At 39.0% G+C, this 19,295-nt stretch overlaps 1 protein-coding gene and 1 long non-coding RNA gene across 5 annotated transcripts in view; one reads left to right on the top strand and one right to left on the bottom strand.

The window, feature by feature from the left end:
- The window catches only part of LOC118929216 (ankyrin repeat domain-containing protein 62-like), a 79,140-nt gene extending 72,915 nt beyond the window's left edge, over nucleotides 1–6,225 (top strand). Inside the window, exon 17 of the mRNA XM_057498085.1 lies at nucleotides 105–6,225. Within this exon, the coding sequence (XP_057354068.1) occupies nucleotides 105–241 (137 nt within the window). The 3' untranslated portion in view covers nucleotides 242–6,225. The remainder of the gene's footprint in view (nucleotides 1–104) is intronic.
- LOC130682894 (uncharacterized) overlaps nucleotides 1–16,606 on the bottom strand; it is a 32,889-nt gene extending 16,283 nt beyond the window's left edge. For 3 of the 4 annotated variants that reach the window (XR_008996319.1, XR_008996322.1, XR_008996320.1), the window contains exon 1: nucleotides 16,500–16,604. This is a non-coding gene — a long non-coding RNA (uncharacterized LOC130682894). Of the gene's footprint in view, nucleotides 1–16,499 lie in introns of all 4 variants that reach the window. The other variant, XR_008996321.1, reaches the window with a different exon arrangement.
- Between the last annotated feature and the right edge of the window lie 2,689 nt (nucleotides 16,607–19,295).

Raw genomic sequence — 19,295 nt, 5'->3', positions numbered from 1 at the left:
TTCATTTTTAACACTCATAAAGGCCCCAACTTCTTTTTATTAACTCATACATGTTAACTCTGAAGTATTTTATATGGAGTATAAGTTTTTCTGTTTCTTTTCAGATGCTGCTAAATTTGAATTTGAATCCTCTATAGCTGCTCCTTTAGGATCTATGGATGGGTTAACTCCAACTCAAGCTCTACTTTTGAAGACGTCACAGGAATATGCACAGATTTTGAGGAAAAACTATATGATCTGAAAGAAATGTAAAATGTACTTGTCTGATGGAGGGGGGAAAAGATGGCTGGCAATGAGAGAACTGAGGCAGAAACCACCTCCCAAAACCACATGTAATGAAAATACAGCAAATACCACTAATCCTAAAAGAGTGACCCAGAAGACTGCAACACACTACCTACATCTGGGGAAAAGAAAAGACCTTAAAGAAAAGGATAAAGTAGCAAACTCAGCCCAGCAGGTTAGGAACATTCAGGACCATCAGATGCTCCATCCCCCTGGCTGGCAGTGCAGTGCTAAGGCCCCCCACTGTGATATGCAGCCTGCCACTCATTCCTCCCAGCAGGCATGAGTCCGCACAGCTGATGCCACCACCATTGCACCAGGTCACGTGGAGGGCAGCCCCACCTAGGGTACTTACAGGGGCATAACACAGAGGTTCCTACCTCCATTTTCAATGTACTGGACCTGGCAGTGGATGCAGACACTGCAGCCAGGTAGCATTTTCATGCTACCAAAAGAGCTTTTCCTCGTGGCAGGTACCAGCACTGCGTACCTGTGACCCCACCATCACTCCAGGTGCTGGATAGCTCCAGAGAGTAGAGCTGGGCACTAGAGGGTGCCACTTACACAAAGGTATTGTTTCATAGTCATCATCAGAATTATGAAACAGCAAAAGAATTTTGTACAAACCAGGATACCTCAAACACCAGAAAGAGGGCTCAGTGAAACTGAAGTCACCAATCTTCTTGATTAAGATTTCAAAATAAAAATCATAAACATGCTCACAGAGCTACAGAAAAATATTCAAGATCTCAGGGACAACTTCAAGAGAGAGAGAAATATGAAAAATACAGTATCTGAAATGAAACACACACTTGAGGGATTTAAAAGCAGATTAGAAGAGGAGATGGTCAATGGAACAGGAATTAGAGAACAGGAATATAAAGAAGTTGAGGCAAAGAGAGAAAAAAAGTTCTAGGAATGAAAGAATAATAAGACAACTCTGCAACCAATCCCAATGGAATAATATTCGCATTACAGGGGTATCAAAATAAGAAGAAGAGAAAAGAAGAAAATGTAGCTTTGAGGAAATACTGAAAACTTTCCCAGTCTAGGGAAGGAAATACTCGCTCAAGCCATGCAAGTGCAAAGATCTCCAAACTCAAGGGACCCTAGTAAGACACCACCAAGCCATATAATAATTAAAATGGCAAAGATCAAGTACACGGACAGAGTATTAAAAGAAGCCAGAGAGAGAAAAGAGATCACATACAAAGGAAGGCCCATCAGGATATCAGCGCTCTTCTCAGCAGCAAACTTACACGCCAGAAAGGAGTAGCATGACATATTTAATGAAATGAAACAAGGGCCTCCAACCAAGAATACTCTCCTCGGAAAGATTATCACTTAAATTTGAAGCAGGGATTAAACAATATTCAGATAAGAAAAACTTGAGGGAATTTACCTTCCACAAACCATCTCTACAGAATATTTTAAAGGGACTGCTCCAAAGGCTAAATAGCTGTCATGAGAGAAAATAAAACCATAGTAAAGGTAGTAGACCAATTAATTACTAAGGAAATGCAAAATTAAATCAGTTACCCAAAAATTCAGTCAAGGGATACACAAAGAATACAGGATATGACACCTAAAATAAACAGAGTGGAGGAGGAAGAAAAAGAGGGGGAAAAAAAAGAACCTTTAGATTATGTTTGAACTACTGTAATGAGCGAGTTAAACTTAGAATGTTAGGTAGTAAAGAGGCTGCCCTTGAACCTTCGGTAACTGTGAATCTAAAGCCTGCAATGGCAATAAGTACATATCTATTGATAATAATCCTAAATGTAAATTGACTGCACCAATCAAAAGACACAGAGTTACAGAATGGATAAACAAGCAAGACCCATCTATATGCTGCCTACAAGAGACTCGTTTCAAACCCAAAGACACACACAGACTAAAAGTGAAGGGATGGAAAAAGATATTTCATGAAAATAATAGGGAGAAAAAAGCAGGAGTTGCAATACTTGTATCAGAAAAATAGACTTCAAAAACAAAAAAAAAGTAACAAGAGACAAAGAAGGACATTATGTAATGACAAAGAGGTCAGTCCAACAATAAGTTATAACCACTACAGATATCTATGTACTCAACATAGGAACATCCAAATACATGAAACAAATACTAACAGAATTAAAGGCTGAAATAAAATGCAATGCATTCATTTTAGAAGATTTCAACACTCCACTCACTCCAAAGGACAGATCAACCAGACAGAAAATAAGTGAGGAGACAGAGGCACTGAACACATTAGAACAGATGGACCTAACAGACATCTAAGGACACTCCACCCAAAAGCAGCAGGATACACAGCTTTCTCAAGTGCACATGGAACACTTTCCAGAACAGATCACATACTAGGCCACAAAAAGAGCCTCAGTAAATTCAGAAGATTAAAAACATGCCAACCAGCTTCTCAGACCACAAAGGTATGAAACCAGAAATTATTCAAAGGAAAAAAAAAAAAAAACCACACTTCATAATGCTCCTTATCTAAAGCTGAATTGGGTTTTACTTAGAATTGGAATAAAGATCTTACAAGTGTTTTGAGAGAGTTTTTTTAATTCCTCATTTAAAGCACTAAATATCGCTTATCAAGGCTTCAAATGGTCCTCAATAGCTAGAGGCCTTTCAAAAAGCACACTTTTTTTTTTCCTGAGGCCTTTTATGACCTCTATGCCATTTTTTAAATTATTTATTAATTTATGTACTTATTTTATCACTGATATACAATCTGATGCTCAGGTTTCACATGAGAAACATTGTGGTTACTACCTTCCCTTTATTATCAAGTCCCCACCACATACCCCATTACAGTCACTGTCTATCAGCATAGTTAAATGCCATAGAGTCACTGCTTGTCTTCTGTGCTATATATACTGCCTTCCTCATGCCCCCCACTACATTATGTGTGCTAATAAGCATGATGCCCCTTAATCCCCTTATCCCTCCCTTCCCACCCACCATACCTAGTCCCTTTCCCTTTGATAACTGTTAGTCCATTCTTGGGTTCTGTGAGTCTGCTGCTGTTTTGTTCCTGCAGTTTTTGCTTTGTTGTTGTACTCCACAGATGAGTGAAATCATATGGTACTTGTCTTTCTCCACCTGGCTTATTTCACTGACCATAATTCCCCCTAGCTCCATCCATGTTGTTGCAAATGGTAGGATTTGTTTTCTTCTTATGGCTGAATTGTATTCCATTGTGTGTATGTACCACATCCTTATCCATTCATCTACTGATGGACACCTAGGTTGCCCATATCTCGGCCATTGTAAACAGTGCTGCGATAAACATAGGGATGCATATGTCTTCTTGAAACTGTGATCCTGTTTTCTTAGGATAAATTTCTAGAAGTGGCATTCCTGGGTCAAATGGTATTTCTTTTTTTAGATTTTTTGAGGAACCTCGATACTGCTTTCCACAATGGTTGAACTAATATACATTCCCACCAGCAGGGTAGGAGGGTTCCCCTTTTTCCACATCCTCGCCAGCATTTGTTGTTTGTCTTTTGGCTGTTGGCCATCCTAACTGGTGTGATATCCCATTGTGGTTTTAATTTGCATTTCTCTGATGATTGGCGATATGGAGCATCTTTTCAAGTGCCTGCTGGTCATCTGAATTTCTTCAAAAATCACACCCTTAAAGCTCTGTAAATCCTGTCTAATCTTAACCCCAAGGAAAGGGCTGAGTTAACAGAAGTACTGTCTGAGGATAGAAAAGTATTTTGTGCATATATTATCAAGTGGCGCAAAAAAAAGTGCCATGCCTCTTCATTTAAAGATTTAAGATTTAAATATTTATTTACTTTGTAATCGATAGTTGCCGGAGTCCAGGGGTGTGTGTGAGGCCCAAAAGGATGAGACAGTGTCAGTGCACGGAGAGACAGGACACAGAGTCAGATGGAGGTGGTCTCTCAACAAAGTGCCAATGACAGCTTTATTTATACCATTTTGCACAAGGATATGATTATTTTTTATTGTTCTGTTGATTAATTGGTATGGGCAGTTCATTAATAGGTATAGGCAAGCTTTTTTCTTTCTTCTTCTTTCTAATCTATTCACGGTTGGTCAAGTGTTAGACAGGTGAACATTTTCTGTTCCTTGACCAAAACTTTTCCTAGCAACATGTACTCTTTCATGTTTTACATTTCTATGCAACGCAGTTTCTAAGTAGTGCATGTGACAATAGGAGCATGCAGTATGTAGCAGTGACTATGGAGTCTATCAGCCCAGCGTGAAATACAGGTCACCTACTGCCACAGTTAGCTATGATTCTTCCCCACAAAAATATTCTTAGAGGCTTTAATCAATTTATAATCAATCTAAAATCATAAACTCATATCTTCATTATACACCCCTTTATAGGGCACAGTAAGCACCAAACTAAATTTCCCCTTCTTATCTACATTTCTCTTTCTTCTGTGTGGATACCAAAATCTCCCTGACATATAATACACAGGTCTCCATGACACCACTACTGCAGGGACTAAACAAGTTTTTACATGGTGAACAATGCAAGGGCATTCATATCACAGAAACTGTTTCTGTTTTAACTATAAATCTTAAACTATTAACAATCAAGTCAAATATGATGTATCATTATTCATTTGATTTTTATACTTTATATGTGAATCTCACATTTTCTCCTTTACATTTCTAATAAAATCTTGATGTACTAGGTAGATGCAAGATATAGATGGAAAGCATGATTTAGTGCTGTAAGAGGGCAAGTGTAGATGATCAGGTCTGTGCCTATAGACTAGGTATTAATCCAAGACAGACAAGGGCAACAAAACATCCACGGGTGTAGACAATTTCTCTCAAAACTGGGGGGGTGAGGTTCTAAGCCTCACCTCTGTTGGCCCCCATTTTCTCACCTGATGGCCCCCCCATGACTGTGCCTGTCTTAGGTTGTTCCTCCCTTGTGGAATCTTACCCGTCTCTGGCTAACCAGCCATCTTCCGGGGGCCATACAGGGAGATGTAAAGCTGGTGACTGAGAGAGAAGTAATGTTCTTTGAAAATGTTAGCTTTTTACTTCTTTGCAGATTTATGCCCTGTGGCTTCCCAGCCCTGCACTTGTCTTGAGGTATCTTTACTTCTTGGAAAATTATGGTACTTGGTAATTTCACATATAAGGCAGGAATTTTAGTAAATGGCTGTAATTACGAAGGAAGAAGAAAAGTTGTAGAAGTAGTAAATAGAAGAAAACATGAGAAGATGGATTAAGTGTCAGACAGGGTTATTCTATTCAGTAACCTCTCATAACTCTATTTCTCTAATTTTCCTATAAAACTCTTCATCACTAATTTCACTAGCATTGCAAACAAGGGGGGCATTCCCACTTAAGTGGAGATGGGGTAGTCAATGTTTGACTAACTAACTGCAGGTTTTGGTATTCTATGCCAAGATAGCCATCTGGCCCCCGTGTGTTCTATTCTTCTGGAGCACTGTCCTGAAAAGCTTTGGGGAAGTTTATGTTCTCCTCCTTTCCGTGCTGCTTATCAAAGGTTAGCTTAGTCTTTGGCAAAAATGCAAGCAAAAGCAAAGTCAATAGTATAATGGAGGATAACAAAATCAAGGTGGTAATAGGGGGAGCCAGCTGCTAAGGCCCCTGCTTTGCAGGGGTCTTCCTCCAGCCTGAGCTTTGCTACACAGCTTGAGTAGCATGGCTCCCACCAGATAGTGACAGAAGACCTGATAATTGACATCACTGAACATGTATGGTTATATCTCTAAGGCAGGAAGAAATGTGAAAGTTGACAAGATTGTTTAAGTTGCCTTTATACAATAAAGAATAACCAGATAAAAACACAGTGAAAAGAATGTTTATTTTTTCTAATGGGATTTTTTCTACTTTAGTTATCATTTCATTATTCTCTTCAACAAGTGGTCTATGCCTGACTTATCAAGACATACTTGCTAAGAACATCAGAATGCCTTATCCACATGAAAAAAAGAAAAAATGGACATGTATATAAGATCCATTTATGTACTTCTTGCCAAAAGAATTATCATTACCCTCAAACCAATCTAGTTTTAAGGGCAACTGATAAAACATCTCAAAAATGTATTGCTGCACTCAAATTTTAAGTACGAAACACATCATTCTTTACTTTGGGTCTATGGTTTCCATATATCAACAACTCTTAAACTCATTTGCTATTACATCTCCCCTCAACCAGGATTCTGAAGTATAACTATCTAGGTCCTAGAAATAACCCTGAAGTAGTTGAAATATCAAGTTAGCAAGAACTCTCCAGCAATTTTAGTTTGTGGGAAGGTCACAGTCTTTCACCTAAGTCACTGAAGTTTTTCTTCTGAAACAAAGTAGATGAGGAGGTACAGTGAACAAACTGTAAAATTAGCTAGTAGTTCTGTCATATGGTCCCACATAACCTTACATTTTAACAGTGACTTCACACTTTTAATCAACCAAACCTAGTAGGGAAATTACAGCTTTTGCTTCAAACTAGCTCTGTGATCTACACCAAATCACACAACTTTTTGAGGCTCTCAGTTCCTATCTATAAAATGACCAGATCAGATTGATTCCTTAAAATTTGTTTCCAACCTAAAAATCTATTATTTCATTTCTCTCAGACTTTTTCAAACCCCTTTCAAAAGTGATTAGGGCACTAAACAGTGAAAGAGCATGTGCTTGTCTTTTTCTGACAGCCCGCACAGCAAAGATTTCTGAGCTCTTCCAGCATGTTCAAAACCCTCCTTACAATATAGAGGGGCTGATTTCCCTTGTAGCATGATGATTCCTAAAAGTTAATGACACTGTCTGTGCTAACAGCCTCCTTTTTGTGCTAACATTCTCCCTTTAGACTCCTGGTCCCAAAGATATTCTGCTTAGTCAAGATGAGTCTCATAACCCATAAAAAGTGTTAAGATTTTGATTTGTCAATGTACCTTTATGGGAAACATCAAGACTTCTGGAAAGTAGTTTTGTACAGCTGGACAACTTATAGCACATAGGCTCTCCAGTCACCACATTTACTGGAAAATGTAACAAACTTAGAGAAAAAAATACAAATTTTAGGTTATCAGTCGACCTTTAAGTAAATTCTGAAGCTGAAATTAATGTTTCTATTTTAAATAGCTGTGAAAGAATTTTTACATTGTATAAAACAACTCCCCCAAAATCTATGCCTTCATCTTCAGCTAAATGGAGTTACGGATAAACCTGTAAATGGAGTTACGGATAAACTTGGGAGGTCTGAAATAAAAAGACTAGTCAATGAAAATGTTCAAAATATAAATAGTATAAGGCCTATGAACTTGGATTTTTAGCATGTTAGTGGTTAATCTGGGCTTAACCACCTCCCCAATTTACTCCTCTCTACCCCAAGCTGTTAATATCAAAACCAAATACCTTGATTTCTATGTTCTCCCAAGTCAAAAGTATTGGACTCTACGTAATACTTAGAGTTTCAAATTAATATTTCTTTATTAAATCTGTTGAAAGAGCAAAAGTTTTAGTCACAAGACTTGATTCAGCAAAACGAGAAAAAAATGATTTAGTTGCAATTTCCCACAATCCTTGTCTGAAAGGAGTAAGGGTCTTCTAACAAGACACTGAATAGAGCCTTTCTTCTGAAACAAACAGTACGAGGTACAGTTAACAAACTGTAAAGCTAACTACTTTGGTCATATGGTTCTCTGCAACGTTCTTACAGTTTAACAATTAGCGATTGTTGTTTGCAGCTTCTAATCAATTATAATCAGTAAAGACATAGTAGCTTCTGCCACTAAAAGTCATGTGAGTCTAAGCATATTCCTAATTTTCAAACAGATTATCAGAACCTAATTCAGAAAGTTTAAAAGGATAAAAGAAAATTCAAGAATTTTCTATTTTTATTAGTATAAAATTTAAATCCTATTAGGTATTAAATACTTATTGAAGTATGTTTATATTTAAATATTTTATACTTCAGAATTGGTGAAGTTACCAGACTCACAAAAATTTACACAGAAAATATTTTAATACATACTATACACATACCTGAACAAATAAAAAGTCTCTTATGATGATAACTAATGTGAGGTAATCTAATCTAGTTTATTGATAGGGGGAAAGCTAAATACTTCCAAATATAGTGCCTTAATTTGTCAAGTAATATTCCTGTAACAGTACTTGGATCAAATGGGGACCACAGATACCACCTACTCTACTCTATGTTAATGTATGGAAATCACCAGGCTGGTGAGGCTTCAGGGAAAACTATGAAGATGACAGCAAGTCCACCTACACTCACCTGCACTTTCTCCTCAGAACTGTCACCCCATACCCCAATAAACCTCTATAATAAAGATAAATGTGGGGATTATGCCAAGTTGACCCCAAGATTTGTTCTCCTCCTCAACACACATCTGATTTGACAAACATTTAGGTCTCCAAAGAGGGAGGTGAAAGTGAAATCATACTTCGGGTATTCATGGGCTCTGTGTCAAAGGTCCTTAACTAGTATTTCAACTGCTGCATACTAAGACTAAAGTGAAGAGAGTGTAGAAAACCACAAAATCATAGTATATCTGCTCTAAAAGGCATCTTTGAAAATCATCTCCTCCAAACTTAATTATACAAACATATTTCATACCATATTTGATTAACTTGTGATTTCCTAAGAGCACTTACTCATTTGTGGGAAAGACGCACATACATACACAAACAAAAGGACAAGCAGGCATAAGTATTCAACCACAAAATGATAAATTCCATAAATCAGGGACAATGCTTTAAATTGATACAATAAATAATGAAATTAGGTTTAATATAAACCTATAATAAATCACTGGGGTTTCATATTTTTCTGAAGGGAAATAAATCAGGACAGAAATTACAATGCTATTGAAATATATGAAATGACATGAGAGTCTTTCCGAGCAAATGAAATACGAGATTCGGTAATCTTAAAAATGAACCAGGATTAATTGCTTAGGGTTACTGAAACATTCTGAAAGTGTTCAACTTAATGTTAAGTATAGTTTACTGTTGAAATGAATTTTTACTTTTCTTCTGTCACACAATGTATGTAGAAAGAGAGCTCTCAAGAGCTTCTTGAAACAAAAGCATTCAAGAATACTTGGAGGAGAAGGAGGGTAAAAGGGTCAGCCAGGGAACAAATGAGGATCCACTGGGCAGTGGCTGAAGATTTAGAAGAGCAAGTGTATTCTGTTTTTACTATCCTTAGGATGTGTACCCAACCGTTTCCGAACACAGAGGTGGGCCATGCTGCTGCTACAGACACAAAATTCTCTCTACTACTATATAAAAAGAGTGATGTAGGATTTTTGAAGGGGAAAATGTAACATTTAGAATTCATACCTTAAGTATGGCTGGAATATCAGGCAAACTTATAAACTTTCATATTTATATTCTGAGTACTTTTGAAGTCTTCCAAAAAGATAATCCATATCCAGAAGGAAAAAATAAATCATATTCAGCAAGCCCAGCTTATTCCAGTCTTTTCAGCAAACCAGATCTAACCCCAACCTATGTTAAAAACCTGGATTCAAAGGAAATGACATCCATCTATTCTATTTGTCACTCCCTCCCTGCCTCTGACCCACAGACAATGGAAGAGACTCAATGAGACATAGAAGATCTGAAAGGACCAACCAGGGGACTCGAGGCTTAACTGCACAAGAGGTGCTGAGAGGGCACCTCTCATTTATTGATCAAATGGTTGTTAACAACAATAAAATTCTGTATAGGGGACTCAATACACAATCATTAATCAACCCCAAGCCTTAACTCTCAACAGTCTCCAATCTTCTGAAGCATAATGAACAAGTTCTTACATGGTGAACAATGCAAGGGCAGTCATATCACAGAAACTTTCGGTTTTGATCACACATCATGAACTATAAACAAGTCAGATATGATTATTCATTTGATTTTTATACTTGATTTATATGTGAATCCCAAAACTATTCTCTATTGTTCCTCACCTATACATTTCCATGTAAGCTCCTCACTTACTGAGGACTGCTCATAGTCTTCCCCTCTACCTAAACTTTTATTTTTAACCCTAGGAATCTCTCAACATCTACGTATTGTCCCATTGAGCTTCAACAATGAAACATCCTCTGTTCTACTCCAGTCCTAAAACCTGTCCCTTTGTCATCACCCAGAATGACTCCACCTCAAAAAGGTAGAATCCAACATTGCACTCTCTGACCATACTTCCTCCTCTTATCTCTCTTGCCTTCCATTTCTAGGACACCTCGTAGAGATCTCCAGTCCTAGAATCCCAGCTCCCTCTCCTAGACTCACTTTCTTCCCCCTACTAGCTCTGCCATTAAGTAACATAAGTTACATCTTCCACACCTGTAAAATGGGATAATATGTACACTTCATATCTACTCATTAATTCAACAAGTATTTGAGCCCATTCTTTATGCCAGGCACTGGGAATACACAAAAAAATACCTCCTTGCCCTCATGGAATTTACATTCTACAATCTTCTGTGACAACTACAGTTGTTGTGAGGATTAAATAGGTTAATATTTATAAAGAATAATACACAGAACATAATATGCAACATTTGCTACAGTGGATCATCTAAACTGCTCTAAATCAATACTTTAGCTTCCCTACACATCATTTTTCACTGTACCAGCCTAGTAAAACCTCAGTCCTTAGATGAATGCTACCTCCTGATCTCCATCACTCATTTAGGCTACAGAGGGCAACTGAAGAAATCACAACTGTACCAACCTATTCCATTAACAATGCATAGTTTCTCTTCTCACTTTGATCCAATAGTGATTACTCATTACTTCACTTGTCCTTGGTTAGCACTTTCTCTCCTTTGTGGACTTCCCTTCCTCTGCCTGACTCTGAAACACTGATGGTCCCAAAGATGCTGTCTTCTGCTCTCTTTTTTCCCCTGAGCCCACATACATGCCCTATATGGTCCCATGGTTCAGTCACCTCTATAGACACTGATTTCTGCAGCCCAGAGCCCGTCACATCCCACAGTATCAAATTCAAAAGGCCAACTGCCCTGTTAGACCTCCTGCACTGGATATTTCACTACCATCTCAAACTCACAACATCCCAAACTGACTTCCGGAGCTTCTAAATTGATCCCTACAAATTCTCTCTTCGTTTGGTGTCATTACCATCCATGCGGTCACTCCAGCTAGAACCCAATTTGGAGTTAAGCTTGTTTAGTTCTCCACTGACTACTTGCAATCATCAAGTCCTACTGAATTTCTTACCAACAACAAAGGTAAAGAATCTGAACTCTGTCCCTCTTCTCCATTTCTATTAACTGAGCCTGAATCTAAACCCTCATCAGCTCTCATTAAGCCCACTATCTTCCAAATGGCTTCCCTGCCTCAAAACTTTTTCCCTTCAAATTTATAATCCACAACAGCTACCAGAGTAATCTATTAAACCTAACTACAATCAGATCAGGCCCCTGCTTAAAACTCTTTGATGGCTTCCCAAAACATAGAATCAGAGATGAAGTCTAAGTTCCTAAACTTGGCATAAAGAACCCTCCACAATCTGCCTCCATACCTCTCCGTCACTCTCTGCCCCTTATTTGCAATGTGCTTTTGCTCCTGTTCTCCTCTTGGTTGGTCTACTTCCATCCCCCTCTGCGCCCCTCACCTCGATTCTTATATGCACACACACACACACCTTCTCTTTCTCTGATCCTTTAATGTTCAGTTTGGACATTATCTCTCCAGGTAATGCTTTCTTTGACCATTCTTTCCATTTCTCTATATTTTAGTGACTGTACTGTATTAACAGTATCTGTTTCTATGTCTCTATCCACCATTTGACCATGAGCTCCATATGTGCAAAACCAGTTTTATCCACCATTGTATCCCTAGCAATTAGGAGTCCTACAACACATTAGGCAATCATTTAATGTTTGATACATTATACTATCTCATCTTCTACAAAGAATGTCATTGAGTACCAAATTGTAAAATTATATAAAACTGAAAATGAAAGGTAAGGTGATTTACTATTCCTTTCGGAATGTTAACTCCTATTACTAAAACACTATCAGTGGGTCTTAAAGATTAGCTGCCGCTCCATCGACAAAAACCAAACTTTAAATTGCTATAGTTTATCATACAAATGGTTTCAGGTGTGTACCAAAAGAATAAGTGAATAATTCATAAAATTAATCCCCCTGTTTTGACTTCTGAAAGAAAGATATGCTTGGTAGGGGAAGGGAGGAACAACTTGGAGACTTGAAGACACAGATAAAATAATGTAATCACCCGAGAAGACTCATTTGGCCCAATTTTTAAGTGGAAAAACTTCAGATTCTTATGGTCCTCACACTAACACACACAAGTGAATTATATAGTAACATAGCAATTTTGCATTATTTTCAAAAATATAATCGAGAAATACTTATTTTCTGTGAAACACTTTATGAAGGTTATACCCCAATATCTACAAGGGGTATACTTTACTCTCCTGTGCTGTTGAGATGGGTTAATCCAGAATTATTTAAAATACCATATATTACATGGCCTAGTCTCCCTAGCAGATAAGTGGGTGGGACCTGTCATAATTACCCAGAATTCTTCATTAACATCCCAAATTATCTGATGGTCAAAGCTATAAACTGCTATACATTTATACATATTCTTAAAAAATAAATGTCTTTATTCAGCTGCAAGAGCTTTTCTTATTTAAAAGTAACATATACAAAATAAGCCAGGCAGAGAAAGACAAGTACCAAATGATTTCACTCATCTGTGGACCATAAGAAGAAAGCAAAAAAATGAAGGAACAAAACAGCAGCAGACTCACAGAACCCAAGAATGGACTAACAGTTACCAAAGGGAAAGGGACTAGGGAGAGTGGGTGGGAAGGGACAGAAGAAGAAGAGGAATAAGGGGCATTACGATTAGCACACATAACGTAGGGGGGTGCATGAGGAAGGCAGCATAACACAGAGAAGACAAGTAGTGGCTCCATAGCATCTTACTATGCTGACGGACAGTGACTGTAATGGGGTATGTGGTGGGGACTTGATAATGGGTGGAATCTAGTAGCCACAATGTTGCTCATGTAATTTTGTATTAATGATACCAAAAATTTTAAAAAGAACAAAACAAACAAAAGAAGTAACATATGTACTTATTAGTCTTACAAAAGAAAAACAGGCCACTCAAGTAAATTACGGAGAGAATACTGTCTCTTTGAAGGATCTCTGAAAGTGAATTAAGCCATATACATAGTTTCAGCTCTAAAGTAAAAATCAGTAACAGTCCTGTTTTGCCTGATAAAACCAAGTGCCACTGAAAGTTAAACTACTTGAAGTAGCTAATAAAACAACATATAAAAACAGCTGAAATTATCTTAGAGACATTTATCATGAACATACAGCTATAGGATAAAACCTCTCAAGAACCTGTAAAGTACAGGCTCTAAGTGGGAATAGGGTTAGGCGCTGACCCATGGAAAGACTTTCATATAGTTATAAAACTGTAGAATTTATATGGAAATTTCTGTAAGCTAACGTCAAGAGTCTCAAAAGAGTGTGGCCCTCAGGGGATGAAGAACCACTGCTATGAAGGATCCACGTCTTCTCCCTTTACCCCCAGTGCCTACTCTTGAACAGTACTACTACCTTCTTCACAAATCACTTAAAATTATCCAACGTTCTCTTCACAGTCCATAGAATTTCCCCAAAGTGTCATGTCAACATCCCTGAATCAAATATTGCTTTCCAAAACTTCTACTTGCTACTGTTAAACTTTGACTTTATTTTATGACCCTATCAATTCACCTTTGGAAAAAGAGGTCACTGTGACCATTTGTGCATCTGTGCTAAAGCAAACCATGAAATACTGCAGTTAGAACCATGACCTAGATGTACATACATGACCAGATCTCAAAGAATGCTGAGTGAACAAAGTAAAATATATAGCAAAATAGCAGCTATGCAGATGCAAAACACACAAAAGAACTAGATAATTTTACAAGGACAGAGACATAACCAAGAACATATATAAAACACATTAGATGGGGTACAAGTGAGGATTGGGATGGACAGAGTGAATGGCAGTTGAGAATGGGAATAAAAAGTAAAAACTGTAATCCAAATAAGAATATGCCTCTAAACAATACTCTCTACAACTCAAATATTTTGTTAGTCACACCAACTACTAAATTTGATACAATTTTGACACTTGGTTAGAAATACTTTTACCTGAGATGACTGAGCATTCTAAACATCTTGGTCTGAACTATGATAAATTTGAAAATTCATGGCATCTAGTTCTCAGCTGTTACAAATGGTCTAATAAGAGGAATACTGAGCTCCGAGTCTGAAAAGCTATAACCTAGTCCAAGGTAAGTACTACTAGCACTTGAGCAGTCCTTTTATCTCTTCAATCTGTTTTCTTATCTGCAAAAATGGATTTGGATTATTCTCCAAATTCCTACAGCTCCAAAGTTATTAATTTTCTTAATTTTTATTAATATGCAATTACTTTCTCTCCTCCAACTATCCCCCTGCAACCCCCACAAAAAAAAGAAGCAAAAAGCAAGAGTATCAAAAGAGGGCTAAAAAAGAAATGTAGCAATAGGAACTTAGTTCCTAAAGGAAGCATTATTGGGACATCAGTTTTGACAAGAAACTTCAGTATGGTGTGAGCACATCTAGATTTTAACCTTGATGGAGGTTAAAAAACTAATGTTTATTACATCAGTAACAGCAACTTTTTTATTACAAAACTAAAACCAACTTAGTTTTTTAGGGTAGAAAGGAGAAAACATTAAAGAGAAACAGTGATTTTGTACAGCCTTTTCAAGATCTAAGGCAGAGTAAGTTTCTCCTGAGCCCAAGTTCACACCATCTATTCTTTGAAGAGTATCACTGTGCGCTGTCCCACACGTGACTATGACTCCTCCTCAAAGCCATGTGAAAGCCTCTTATGCAGCTTCTAACTTGAAAGACCCTAAATTTGAGCTTATCTGTATCAGTTTTCAGATAAAAAGGGACCTCTGAGGATGCCTTCCATATTAAAAATGTAGGATTCCAAGAGAATCACGAATTTTCTAATCAAAACTCTTCACACTCTGAGCATTTAACAAAAAACCCAAATATTCAATTAGAATGTAGACTGAATGGATATAAAGATCTTAGATTAGGAAAATTAGGATATATTGTCGGTTGATGACCACGAACAGTAACTGAACTATCTAAATAACAGTATCACATTTTACAAAAAGAAATTTGAAACTGGATTATTTAAGATATCTAAAAACCAAAATTGGAATAGTAAAACTTATCTGAAAATTTAAAATTAGAATACTTTAAAAGAGAAAGATCTTTGAATAGTCTTAGAATACAGCAATAAATATAAGAAATTGACCTAATTCCCACGTTTATCTTTCATTCACATTTAATTTTAAATATGGATGGGGAAAGAGAGGGAGGGGAGAGGGAATTAAGTGGTCACAAGCATCTGTTACTAGTAATTCCAGCACACGTGTATTTGGTACTGCAAAACAGACGATGAAGCTTTTCCCAGGCCGCCATACTCTTAAGGTCTTCTACCAACAGCTCTAGTTCCTAACTCACACTCATCCGGGACCCGCACACACGCGCGCACGGACGACACGCAGCCCGCCGCCACCCGCCACGCGCCCGCAGCCCCGGCCGGTCAAATCCGCGGGGCCGAGCGACAGCGACCGCGCCGGCCGGGGCCGCGGCGCGCGGCAGGCTCTTTGCAGGGTCCGCGCCAGGCACAAATTAGTCCCCGGGCTCCGGGGGGCCTCCGCGCTGAGGGAGGCTAACACGGACGGGAATGAGGAGACGAGGAGGTGCGGAGGGGCAGGAGAGTGGGGAAACGCGCGGAGAGAAGCAACAGCCGCTCCACCCAGACCAGAAAACTGGCCGGCCGCGTCCCAGCCACCGGCCCAGCGCCGGGTATGCGGCGGCGGCGGCGAACCGTCCCGGGGGTCGGGGGGCGGCAACGGCGGCAGAAACGGCCGGCCGGAGAGAAACCGGGTAAGAGACTTAACGGGTCAGGGCGAGCGGAGGGGCTGCGGCGCGGGTCAGGCAGCTGCGGCGGCGGAGGCGGGCAGAGAGCGCTACGACCCACTTGGCCGTCCCGGCTCCGGCAGCCTCGCCCCCATTGCCCCCATTACCCCCGGGGCGCCCCGACTGCCCGGCTCCCCCGGACTCCGCAGCTACCCGGTCCCGCACGCTACTCACTGTTACTGCTCCGCGGGCTCGCCTGCAGTCTGCGCTCACACCTGTTCGCATCCGTCTGCTCCTGCGGCCGCCGGAACGTTCGAGCCACGTCCTCCACTTCTGTCCGCACCGCACCTGGCTTACGACACTCACGACTTTACGGCACCACGTTCCTTACACCCAGAGCCGCTCGCTCTACGGCGGGAACCTTGTTGCGAGGGAGAGGGTGGTTTGAACCAACCATAAAACATTACTGAGGAAGGGTGGATGGGGAGGGTGGGAGAAGGGAATTAAAGGGCACTACGATTAACACAACATAATGTAAGGCAATCACGGGGAAGACAGCATAGCACAGAGAAGACAAGTAGTGACACTACAGCATCTCACTACTCTGATGGACAGTGACTGTAAAGGGGTGTGTGTGTGTTGGGGGACTTGATAACACGGGTGAATGTAGTAACCACAATGTTGCTTATGTGAATCCTTCATAACATTGTTATTAATAACAAAAATTGTTTTAATTACTGAGAAAAATTAAAGAGTTGAATAAATGAAGAGAGGTGGCATGTTCAGGGATTTCAAGATTCAACTGGATGACGGTTCTCCCTAGATCGGCTGTAGATTCAACATAATCCCCATCATAAGCCTACAGGCTTTTTTTTATTATTATTATTCAGGTGTCACTGATATACACTCTTATGAAGGTTTCACATGAAAAACGTAGTTTCAACATTCACCCATACTATCAAGTCCCCCCATACCCCATTGCAGTCACTGTCCATCAGTGTAGTAAGATGCCACAGTCATACTTGTCTTCTCTGTGCTACACTGTCTTCCCCATGATCCCCCAACACTATGTGTACTAATCATAATACCCCTCAGTCCCCTTCTTCCTCCCCCGAGGTGTACCAGACCTCTGCTCCTTTCCATAGTTGAGACCAGAATCCAACACATTGGCGTGTCCGTTCAAGCTGCTGCCAAAGAACCCATCCATAACCATCTTTGGTTACATGAACATCTAGTTCACAGGGCCTTGGTGAGTCCATTACATTCACGTTCTGTACGACCTTGACTGCCCACTTGGCAGCACTAAAACCAGCTGCACATGTCTCATCCCAGTCCCAATTGATGTCCTTTCGTACCAACTGGTATAAGGGCCTCAGAATTTGCGCCAAGTGCTGGATAAACACTTTCCAGTAAAAGACCCCAAAGCTCTTGTAATACTGCCACAGTTCTAACAAGATTCTATTGGGCTGCCCATTAAATTTTTCTTTCAGGTCCTGGAGACCGTCACGGGGCCTTGTGCAATTCTCCTTTCAGTCGTAGCCCATACTTCCCTCCGTGCCCTTATTGTTTCAACCTCCCCCACATCTGCTAAAGTACAAGTAGCCTCACTTATGGGTTGCCCTAGGTGGAGGGCATTTCCTACTTCATGTTGTATGTCAACTGAATCCTCAAAAGTATGACAATAACACATTAACTGTGTTTATACTCAGGTTAAATAAAATTATTAGCCTGTGAAATATAGTGGTTTTATTTGCAAGTTCTATGCAGAATAGCCTAAAAAAGAAAGGAAAGGGCTTTAATTAGAACCTGTTGTGTTATTGATGAGTATGTAAGAGTGATGGGCCTGCCTATATTTCTGGAAAACAGCAACTGTATTCTACAAAACACTGATGGACTAAGCAAGCTATTAATGACAGTTGCTTTTAACACTTAAAATGGTCAGGCTGTGTTGCCTAACCACAAGGACAAATAGGTCATCATTCTCAAACATTATGCAATATAAGAAACATAAATGAGACCTCGGTGGGGGAAAAAGCCTACAGGTATGGCTCCAGAGTTCTTTTGCTATTCAACTTTAACAGAAAGCATCCCACTTAAAGTTATAAACATATGTAGCTCTTTTTACTAAAAGATTTATCACCACTTATTTAATTTTCTACCTAAGGCTGAACAAGGTATTATTAGGCCTAGTGTCTAGCTCCAGCCCTAAAATACACAACCTACTATCTGGAACCAAAATAAAGAAAAAAATTGTCCCTTTGTTATTCTTACACTGTAAGATGAATAAATTTCTGCCCCTGTACAAACCTGTGTAGTGTCCATCTCTCTGGGTTTATGAACACCTAACCAATCATTCATAGGTTGCAGAACCACATTCAGTGAATACATGGGGAAACATCTAGATTTTTCATCAGATGAAGAAGGCCCTGTTCATTGTCCACATGTCTTTCAAGTCAATGCCTTTCAATGCACTCTTCTTCCTGGTAGTCACTGGACTGCCAGCATTAACCTTACTTAGGATAAATTTAAAAAAAGAAAATCTAGAATCAGATATTTAAAAAATAAAAACAGAAATGGAAGGGAAAATATTTCAAAAATGAAGAATAAATCATTAGGAGTCCAAAGAAAATACATTTGAATGAAAATTTAATAAGAAATGCTGAGTAAAATCAAGAAAACTGAAAGAATGAAAACAAAGTAGATACAATCGCAAAGATAGAGAAAGGAACTGAAACAGAAAATAAGCAAAGAAAGATTTTATATATATATATCATATTTAATTGAACAGAATATAAATATATAATTGGAATCCTTGAAGAAAACAAAACAATGGAACAGAACCAATACTTAATACCACAATCCAAGAAAGTTATTTCTAGAAATGAGAACAGTTAAGTCTACATACAAAGAAACCTAGAATCATTAGCCAGAAATGACCAACCTTGAGAATTATCCTAGTAAAACATGAACAATGGAAAATATGTCAATACTTCAAGGCAAAAAAATAAGGATAAGAAAATAGACTTGCAT

Source organism: Manis pentadactyla, chromosome 3, assembly GCF_030020395.1.
Source record: "Manis pentadactyla isolate mManPen7 chromosome 3, mManPen7.hap1, whole genome shotgun sequence".
Lineage (NCBI taxonomy): Eukaryota > Metazoa > Chordata > Mammalia > Pholidota > Manidae > Manis > Manis pentadactyla.
This window is presented reverse-complemented; position numbering and strand designations above follow the sequence as displayed.